Genomic DNA, 9,839 nt, shown 5'->3' with positions numbered 1-9,839 from the left:
TGGAAAACTGGAGCTGCAGGGAGGAGGGAGAAGATTAGGCCCAAGTCCCACAGGATAGTGAGCCTAGTGCTTCGCCTTAGTATACGTTATGTCCTTTCAGAGTCTCCGTAGTTTCAAAGCCGAGCAACTCTCCGACTCAGAGGGGCCAGGCCGCCGGAACCACGCCTGCAGGGCAGGCGGATGTGTGGGGTTAGAGGTCATCGGACCCAACCGCTTCTCCGGAACCAACTGTTTTCTGCCGCTGCTTCGGGCGGGAGTTTAAACGGAGACACTTGGTGACCGAGATGTCGGGCGGTGAGGAGCCAGTGGCCGTCAAGTGCTGGGAGCGCTTCGGCTCCAGGAACCCTCGCAGCTGCACCATAGCTCCCGATGGGAGCCTGAGCTGGGAGGCTGGCGGCGGGCCCGGGCAAGGCCTGAGAGCCGCTCTCACGGTGACGGATGGAGTGGGGGGAGACCTCCTCGAGGGGGAAGTGTGGATACACCCCTTCCTCCAAGAAGGGATATAGAAAACCCCTTACCCCTTGCTTCTAGCAGAGTGTGGAAGTTACCCACAAGGGAGGGTAGAGTGTGGAGACCCCCCTCTTCCAAGGAGGGGAACAGAGAACCACACACACACTGACCTCTGCCTCAAGGAAAAGGAGAGTGTGGAGGGCTACCCCCAAGAGAGGGGAAGAATTCGGAGAGACCACCTCACCCTAGGGAGAGGGAGAATGTGGAGACACTCCTTCCAAGGAGGGATTCAGAGAAACTGCACCTCACCCTCTCCTCTGTCAAGGAGAGTGTGAAGCCACTCCCGGTGGTTGGGGAGGACGGTGGGGTAAGAAGATCCCCTCCTTTCAGGCTAGAAGTGCAGAAAGTCTCCCAGGAAGGGGACATATAGAGATCAGCTACATAATGGATCATGGTAGATCTCTAGAGAAGATAGTAAAGCAAAGAGGCCCCTCCTCCTGTAAAGGTGGGGTAGAACAGAGACTTAAAGATACTAGTAAGTTGACTAGAGATAATCCCTACTCCTCTTCATCCCCTGGAAGAGGTAATCCTACACATAACCCCAATAAGGGAAGTTGTGGGGAGAGAAGTGAAGCCCTGGTATCCAGGGTACCCTCAAGCTCACTTCCCTTCTCTCTTCACTCCTCTCAGGCTGTGTTCCTGCCCCATGGCTTCCCTGACAGTGTCAGCCCAGACTACCTGCCTTACCAGCTGTGGGACACGGTGCAGGTTATTATCTAGCCCCCTAAAGGGGAGGGAGGAAAACGGAGAGGATATAACAGAGGAACTATGGAGGTCATCTAGGTCAGCCTTCTCTTTTTACAGAGGAGGAATTTGAGGCCCAAATTGGTCTGCTTGAATCCAGGTCTCTCTTTCTTTTTCCCAGTGTTCTTTCCATTCTTTACTTTTGGGAGTTTTGACAGGACTGGCAGCTTGGTGTAGTGGAGCAAGCCCTGGGCTGTAAGTCATAAGACCTGTTCTAATTCTAGGCTTGCCCTGATTATTCTTGCACTTTGGGCCTCTGTAAAGAGAGGGGGTTTGACTAAATGATCTCTAAGGTCCCTTTAAACTAGGTTATGACAAATTCAAAGCTTGGAGACCCATGACATTTCTCTCACCAGATAATCTTTCATCATTCAGGCTTTTGCCTCCAGCCTCACAGGCTCCTTGGCAACCCAAGCTGTCCTTCAGGGGGTTGGGGTGGGAGATGCAGCTGCTTCTGTCTCAGCTGCCACCATCACTTGGCTTTTAAAAGGTGAGCTATGGTCTCTATGCTTGCCCCAAATGGCCTGTCTGTTTTCAGCCTTTGTAGTCCTTTTCTCCTTCCTGTCCCAAATGCTGATCATGTTTCTTTCTGCTGTTAGGCATTTATCACTTTTTATTTTTTATAAGTTATTTGTGAATTGCTTATCTTCCTGTTAGACTGTATGAGGAGAGCTGTGATATTTTTGCATCTTCTCTGTATCTTCCCCTTCAGTTTACACAGAGTAGATGAGAAATTGTTATTTGCTGAATGAATGAATGAACAAACATAGAACTCAGTGACCCTTTATTCTACCACAGATGGAACTGGCATGCTGGGGCGAATTGGTTTTGCCTGGTTGATGGGGTAAGCGAGTTTATCTTTCTCCTGGATCAGATCTGATTTGGTGTTGGCAGCAAGCTTATTTTAAATCATGAACTTTCACAGGGCAGTCACTATGTCTTTTAACTCTGCATAGCCAACAATAACCTAACATAACAGGGCTGGCCCTCACCCAGATTATAGTTTGATATTGGTAGCTTCCCATTTCCCCCAACTTCTTTTCAATCAGTGAATCAATATTTCTTGATAGGAGTATACAGGGTGTTCATGTAAGTGAAGACTTGCTGGATCTTTTTAGAGCTGCTTTTCTCCTTTTGTGTTTACCTGTTACCCAGCTCTCAGCTGTGGCTCCAAGAAGCTGTAGCATGCACAGTGGCCACACTCTGGTAAACCATCTAGGCCTATAGGCCTAGCCCATCAATGACTTAGTGTCTATCCCAGGCATTAGAAGACTTCCACTGAAAAGTGGCAGAAGTGGGTGCTGTGGAATGTTTAGTGCTTGTTTAGACATCAAAGATGCCAAAGTCATCCACTGCACCCTCAGCTGTTGCCACTCATCTTGACCTTTGTCTTGCCACTTCACTGGCTCTGGTATAGAGAGTGAGCCTGATGACTGCACAACTGCCTCACTTAAATCCAATTTATGTGCAAATCAAAAGGCATCAGTGATGCCATTTTAATCCTCTTCGTGTACAAAGGCTAACAAACACCAACCATTCTTTGACATCTATTTCAATATCATTATCCCTTTTTCAACTTCCTTTTTTCTTTCCCCCTTTTCTAAAGCTACTCAGTTTTTTAGAATATTAGAATCTAGAGATGAAGAACCTTAGCAGAAGAAAAACTGTGGTCAGACTTTCCAAAAGTCATAGCTAATGACAGACTCCATCCATGACTCTCCACTATACAATGTTGCCTTATGTTGTTCCATCTCTCTTGTCAGGGAAGAAAAGATATGATAATTTCAAATACATTGAGGTGTTAGGGACATGTATTTGTTAGGGACCAAATGTATTCCTTGTGCTGCTTGGTTTTCAAAAGAAAGAGGCTAGAGAAAAATTGCTTTTAACAGGAGTGACTCTAACGATCTGGCTTTAGGGATCAGTAATGGATTAGATGAGAGATATTTTGGGGAAGGGAGGGTTTTCCTAGGACCTTCCAATTCATATCATAGGTAACTGTTTACTCTGCCTTTATGTAAAGTTGACTACACAGTCAATGCTTTTTTCTTGGTTCCAATGCAAAGTAATCTCTCCCCTACAGGAGCAGACTGGATTGTGAGGCCAAGAAATGGAGGTAATGAACGTGCATTGGGGAGGCTTCAGAGTTGGTTGAAGTTGGAAAGTAGAAAGTAAGTTTTTGGTTATGGAAATTTAGGACCCCTGACCTCTAACCTCTGACCTCAGGCTCTTCGCTGATGTTCTCAATGATGCAGCCATGTTTCTAGAGATTGTGGCCCCAGGATTCCCATCCTGCTTTACCCTCATTGTTTGTGTCAGCAGCTTAGCCAAGGTACTCATCTTGAAAAGATTGGGGAAGGAGGGTGCAAATCAGTTAATAATCATTTGCTCATAACTTATTGTGGGCAGTCCTGTGTTCCTTAGAAGATTAAGAGATGCATAAGACATGTTCCCTGGAGGAGTCCAATAGGATCAATAAAACACAGGCACTTGAAAGTTTAAATAACAATGACATTGTATGATAATATGAGTAGTATAATCTGATGCCTCATTGTGGTGTCAAGGTGACTCAGAATTTTCCATGATATTGTTCTTCATGGTATTTTTCCCATGGTAAATTTCATGGTATTGCTCCAAGGAGATACTCTTGGCAGGTTCTGCTACATTGGCTTCAATAAAGGCTTGATGATTAGGAGTTGTCTAAGGACTAGTTTAAGTATATACAGAAAGGCTCACCAGCAAGAGGTTGGAGAACAAAGAATGATTTGGGGCTTAGTTTATGAAACCACAAACTGAAATGTGGTGGAGATACAGTCTGCCTTGGTGGAAGTAATGCCCATACCACTGAATCTTGAAGTATAAAAATATGATTCATAAGAATTGTCAGAATTCAGCACTGAGACAGCACAGTGTATTTGAATTGTCATGGACTGGGAGTCAGGAAACCCTGCCACTGACTAGCTATATGACTGGGCAATAATAGCACTTGGGCTTTATCCATATAATGAAGGGATTGGACTAGATAATCTCTGATCCTTAAGCTCCAAAATTCTAGTATTCCGTAATGATCTAACATGACCAGAATGGTCAGGGATGACTTCATGTAGGACGTAGAATTTGATTTTAGCTTTGAAGGCTAGGGGGTGGTGTTTAGCTAGGTAGAGAAGAGCTCCTTAGAGATTGTGAAGTCTAGAAAGCACATGATGTAGTCAGGAAATTTTAACTGGTGCTAATTTGGGTAGGTGGGTAGGGTGATTCAGGAGGGATAAATAGAAAGAATATAGAATATTAGTATGATGCTTAGGGCTTCTGCTTTGGGGAAAAGAGTCATAGACCCTCGAGGTTCTGGGAAGGGAGAGAATTAGGGCCAAAGGTGCTAGATCCAGAAGTAGAAAGGACCCACTGTATCTGATAGAGGAGGGAAATGATTATTTCATTCCTTTGTTTTGAAAAGAAAGTGCCTCAGATTCCTGAAGTTGGTACTCTTGAAAGACACTTGGAGGGCACTGATTGGTGGGGGCAGTATATTTTTAATAAACATTTATCAGTCATCTATTAAGTACAGGGGCACTGTTGGCATAGTAGTGAAGGTTAGGCTTATAGTCAGGAAAATGTGAGTTACCCCACTTAAATAGGTGTTTGACCCAGGATAAGTCACTTCTGAGTTTCAATCTCTTCATCTATAAAATGAAAAGAGAAGGACTTGATGATTTCTAAGGTCTCATCTCTCAAGCTGTAATCCTGTAAAATACTATGCTAAGTTTTGGGGATACAAATACAAAAATATTCTGTGCCCACAAGGAACTTACATTCTTTTACTATCTGGAACCATAGCAATAGGTTTGGTTTTTGTACTAAACTGTTGGTACTATGCTGAGTTCTTTCAGCGTCTTAGTCCTGTTTTCTCTCAGTAATTTAGGAAAGGATTGAAAATTTTTTTCATTGTCCTCAAAATAAGGGCTATATAATCTAAATGTATAAGAACTAGTCCTAAGACTATGACGTTGCTATATTGGCACTGAGCTTCTTTCCTATCATATTTCACTTTTAGTGCATTGTGGGAGTAGCAGGAGGAGCCACACGGGCAGCACTTACCATGCACCAGGCCAGAAGAGACAATATGGCTGATGTTTCAGCCAAAGATGGGAGCCAGGTGAGAGACCTGAGAAGAGATGTGGACTCAGGGCTTAGGGTAGGACTGGATTTTAGCCAGAACAGCAAAGGCACTGAGTTAGGGATCTGTGGGAAGATATTCTAACCCTAACCCTTCTTTTAGGAGGAGCAGAATTTAAGTAGATACCACAATGTCTGTGAGTAGGTCTGATAAGCTAATCTAGACATAGCCAAATGTGATAGTTTCTTTCTCTGAACAAGAGGAACCACAAGCTGATAAATAGCTTGTCCTTCCCAATGTTTTTCCAGTGTGAGAAAAGCTGTAGAGGACAGAAATAGAACATGTCAGGACTAAACCTCTCTTCAGTAGTAGTGGAGGGTTAGTGTGTTGATGGAGTTTGGGGATAAATTGAGAACCCATCCTTGTTCAAAGCTGCACCAAACAATACTCTTAGTGTCTTGTTCCTGAGGACAAGTGAACTTTAGGCTCCAAACAAACTCCTATAAACCTTTTTTTTTTTTTTTGTTTTTTGTTTGAGTTATCTTATGATTTTTTGAAAAATTTATCATCTCCCTGCTTAGATTATCATCTCTTCAAAGCTACATCCTAAGGAATTGATCAGTTTGATTGAAGCATTTTCTCATAAATTTAGATCTGGAAGGGATCTTCAAGAAGCATATTTAAATGGGTGATAGATCTGGAAAGGCAAGTTATGGCCAGATTTTTAAAGATCCTTGAACTGAGGTTTAAGAAATTTGGCCTACATTCTGTAGGAAATGGAGAACCATTGGAAACTTCTTAAACTGGGGAATAACATGGTGAAAGCTCTGCTTTAGAAAGATTAATCTGGCATTGGCACCATGATAGAACTACTGGCCTGACTTTTTCCCCAACTTCTATCCCAATCTAGGAGACTCTAGTGAACTTGGCAGGATTGCTGGTCAGTCTTTTACTTCTTCCTCTGGTTTCTAATCGGCCAAGGTGAGATTTTAGGGGAAGTCACGAAGGAAGGGCTTTGTCTACTTTGTCTTTGACCTCTAATCTCAATCTCTTTTCCTTAGTCTCAGTCTTGCTGCCTTCTTCCTTTTTACAATCCTTCATCTGTATGCCAACTTCCGAGCTGTTCGGGCTGTCATTATGGAAACATTCAATGAAGCACGACTTTACCTTGTCCTAAAGCACTTCGTTCAATGGGGAAAGGTCCTAACACCCCCCTCAGCCAATCATATGGAACCACTGTGGACAGGTGACAATGCCCCTCCTCAGTCTCCCATAAACCCTAATCCAGCCCCCAAAGAACATCCTGACTTCAGCTCCCCACAGGTTGCCGCCCTGCCCTGTCCCTGTCCCTGGGTGTTCCCCTGCACAGCCTGGTCTCAAGGTGAGTGATATCCTTCTCTCTTCGTGCCTCTTTCCCTCATGCATTCTCTGGGCATTTGTTACCCCACACGAAGACATTGGACTTTCTTACCACTAAAAGGCCCTTTCCCCAATCCTTTTCCTTTGGACTTCCTGCCCAGCCATATCCCTCTCACCCATAGACACCCTACCATTGCCACCTTCACCTCTCCCATATACCAGCACATTGTGTTTCTTTCTTTCCCTAGCGCCTTTGAACTACAGCAGGTGAGTGAAGGACACCAACAGCCCTATCTCCTACGCTGGGACCGATGCCGAGGTGAGAGGAGTAGAAAGCCAGATAGACTAGGGGCAGAAGGGGAAAGGTAATGGAATGATTTATGAATAACTCATTTCATTCCCTTTTCCTTTTAGATAGTTTATATAAGAACATAAAAATCCCTTTTAACTCCACTTAATAATAGCTTGGTCAGAAAATAGGAATGTTGACTATATGATATAGTTAGGTAGGTCTGGTTCAACAACTGACCTCAGAGAATATTAAGATCACTGTTAGCCTGTATGGAGGCCTCTAGTGCCCTAGGACTTTCTAATCAATCAACATTTTTGTCTTCAACTTGGGTGAAGAAGTATACAGCAGGGCATATCACACATCAGGCAATGTTGTCAAGCTAAGAAAGATAGCTTTTTTGAATGACAAACAGAATTCAAAAGATGACCATTTTTGTGTGATTTTAAAAGGGACTGAAACAATAATTCTCAAATGACTTTGTGACATCAATTTAAATGTTCCCTCCCACAGTGTAGATAGCAGTCTCTTTGCTTGTCCATCCTGAGCTGCTCTTTGCTGTGTCCTTCTTTAAGATTGTTACAGGAAGCTCCAATGTGCTAGTGACCTTCCATGCTTTCTCCCTATTTCAGTAGTATGCTGGTAGAACACCCAGGAGATCAGCCCATCTTTTTTCAATCACACATTCTTCTGATGACATGCTTTGTCCAATTCTTCAGAGTTTCTAAATTTTCTATGTGTTTTAGAGTTTGTTCTTTCTCACTGTGTCTCTGATGCCCTCCAAGTGATATCATATTTTATTATTTCAAAGACTTAGTACTTTGGGACTCTGAACCATAGAATTAACAAACTATTAGAAGAAAATGATCAAAATTCTATGTAAAGGCCTAAATTACATGTGTATAAGATTAGGGAGACCTTACATGATAATAGTTTGTGTGGAAAAGATCTGAAGGTTTTAGTTGACCACAAGTTTAACATGAGTGTGTCAACCATTGTGAGCTCATGATAGATGAATAAAAGCACAGTGTCCACAACAAGAGAATGATGACTTCACTGTCCTCTGACCTGATCAGACTCAAATTGGCAGTATTATGCCCAGCTCTGAGCATCACATTGGTTTTTCAAATTTTGTTTTAAAGTAGCATAACAAAAGAAAAAAAATAAAATAAATTTAGCAGGCTACTCCTTGGTTAAAAGTTATAAAGTCCATTGATAAGTGGGACTCCAAGTCTTTCCAGTTTGGGGGGAGGGGGGAGGATATTATTTTGTATCTGTCTATAGTATCAAGAATTCGAGATTGGTTCCTTAAATTAACAAGGCTATTGAGCACTAATTATATACTTAAAGCTACAAAACTACTAAATTAAGGAATAAGTGCTATGGCAATGAGTCCTCCTGAAATCTTTGCTAGTCAGCAAGTTTTTTAAATTAAATTTCAATTTATAATTAAAAAAATAAAGTAGCATAACATTGTAAAAGTCTATTTAGAAAATGAGTTCTTGATTTTGGGGTGGCCATGATCCCCTTTGGTTGTCTAATGAAACCTATGGACCCCTTCTCAGAATGACATTTTTAAATAATTGAAGGAAATACTAAATTCCACATAGAGGTTAGTGAAAAAAAAGATATAATTCTTTCTCCATCCAAACTTACAGTCCCCATGAAAATTATGTCAATGGTGGATCAGTTTGAACCTCTGATCTAGAGGAATGTAGTCAAGATTGTAAGGATCTAAAAATCATGTCATCAGGAAAATATTTGAAGGATATAAGAATAGACTATCCTGGAAGAGAGAGACCTAAAGGGCTACAATGGTGTTTAGGGTATCTCAAAAGCATTTGTTATAGTTTTAAGTTTTAATAAGGCTTTTGGGGTGCCTTGCATCTCAAGGACTTTCATGGGTGGGGGGAAGAGGAGGGGAGAGACTTGTTTTGTGTTGCTCCTATGGGCATTACTAAGATTATTAAGAGTAAAAGCTCCAAAAAGGCAGATTTCAAATTATCATAGAGAAGAATTTTTCATATATATGTGTGTGTACATATTTTTAAATTTTTATTTCATTAAATATTTCCCAATTACAATTTGAAATTTTTTAACAATTTGTAAAAAATGTTGAGTTCCAAGTTCTCTCCCTCACCCTTTGAGAAGGCAAGCAAAATTATATCGATTATAAATGTGAAGTCATGCAAAGCATTTCCATATTAGCCATGTTGCAAAAAAAGACACACACACACACAAAATCCCAAAACAAAATCCAAGAATAATAAAGTAAAAAAAGTAATGCTTCAGTCTGTGGTCATTCATCAGTGAGGAAGAATTTTCTAATGTATGAAGCTGTCCAGCAGTGGAACAATTTGCTTCAGGAGTAATTGAATTCCCTGTCACTGTTTTTAGTGTTTAGGTAGAGTCTGAACCATCAGGTATGTAGAATAGATTTCAGGAAGATTGGAAGATGTAGCCTGCTCCTCTATGTTTCTTGCTCTCTGAGTAATATGAAATTTTATTATTTTAAAGACCATTAGTGTTCTGTAACCCAGGGCCGTAAGACAGACTAAAACTAACAGAAGAAAGTGATCAAGAATAGATATAAAGGCCTAAATTGCATTATTACAAGATTAGGGAGACCTCACTTGACAGTGGTTTGTGTGAAAAAGACTTGATTTTAGTTGACTACAAGTATGAAATGAATGTGCCAGCCATTGTGAGCTCATGATATATGAACTCATTGACTTTTTTTTCTTTTTTTTTTTAATTTTTTTTTTAACATTTATTAATATTCGTTTTTAACATGGTTACATGATTCATGCTCCACCTTTCCCC

The 9,839-nt window shown here is 41.5% G+C and overlaps 1 protein-coding gene across 1 annotated transcript in view; it reads left to right on the top strand.

The window, feature by feature from the left end:
- The first annotated feature begins 225 nt into the window (after nucleotides 1-225).
- The window catches only part of RUSF1 (RUS family member 1), an 11,699-nt gene continuing 2,085 nt past the window's right edge, over nucleotides 226-9,839 (top strand). The window contains exons 1-11 of the mRNA XM_044661158.1: nucleotides 226-431; nucleotides 1,141-1,218; nucleotides 1,630-1,744; nucleotides 2,053-2,098; nucleotides 3,338-3,370; nucleotides 3,481-3,586; nucleotides 5,306-5,407; nucleotides 6,279-6,349; nucleotides 6,430-6,614; nucleotides 6,692-6,749; nucleotides 6,976-7,046. Coding sequence (XP_044517093.1) covers nucleotides 285-431; nucleotides 1,141-1,218; nucleotides 1,630-1,744; nucleotides 2,053-2,098; nucleotides 3,338-3,370; nucleotides 3,481-3,586; nucleotides 5,306-5,407; nucleotides 6,279-6,349; nucleotides 6,430-6,614; nucleotides 6,692-6,749; nucleotides 6,976-7,046 — 1,012 coding nt within the window. The 5' untranslated portion in view covers nucleotides 226-284. The remainder of the gene's footprint in view (nucleotides 432-1,140; nucleotides 1,219-1,629; nucleotides 1,745-2,052; nucleotides 2,099-3,337; nucleotides 3,371-3,480; nucleotides 3,587-5,305; nucleotides 5,408-6,278; nucleotides 6,350-6,429; nucleotides 6,615-6,691; nucleotides 6,750-6,975; nucleotides 7,047-9,839) is intronic.

Source organism: Gracilinanus agilis, chromosome 1 (assembly GCF_016433145.1).
Source record: "Gracilinanus agilis isolate LMUSP501 chromosome 1, AgileGrace, whole genome shotgun sequence".
Taxonomy (NCBI): Eukaryota; Metazoa; Chordata; class Mammalia; order Didelphimorphia; family Didelphidae; genus Gracilinanus; species Gracilinanus agilis.
Note: the sequence above shows the minus strand (reverse complement) of the source record. Positions and strands in the feature narration are given on the sequence as shown.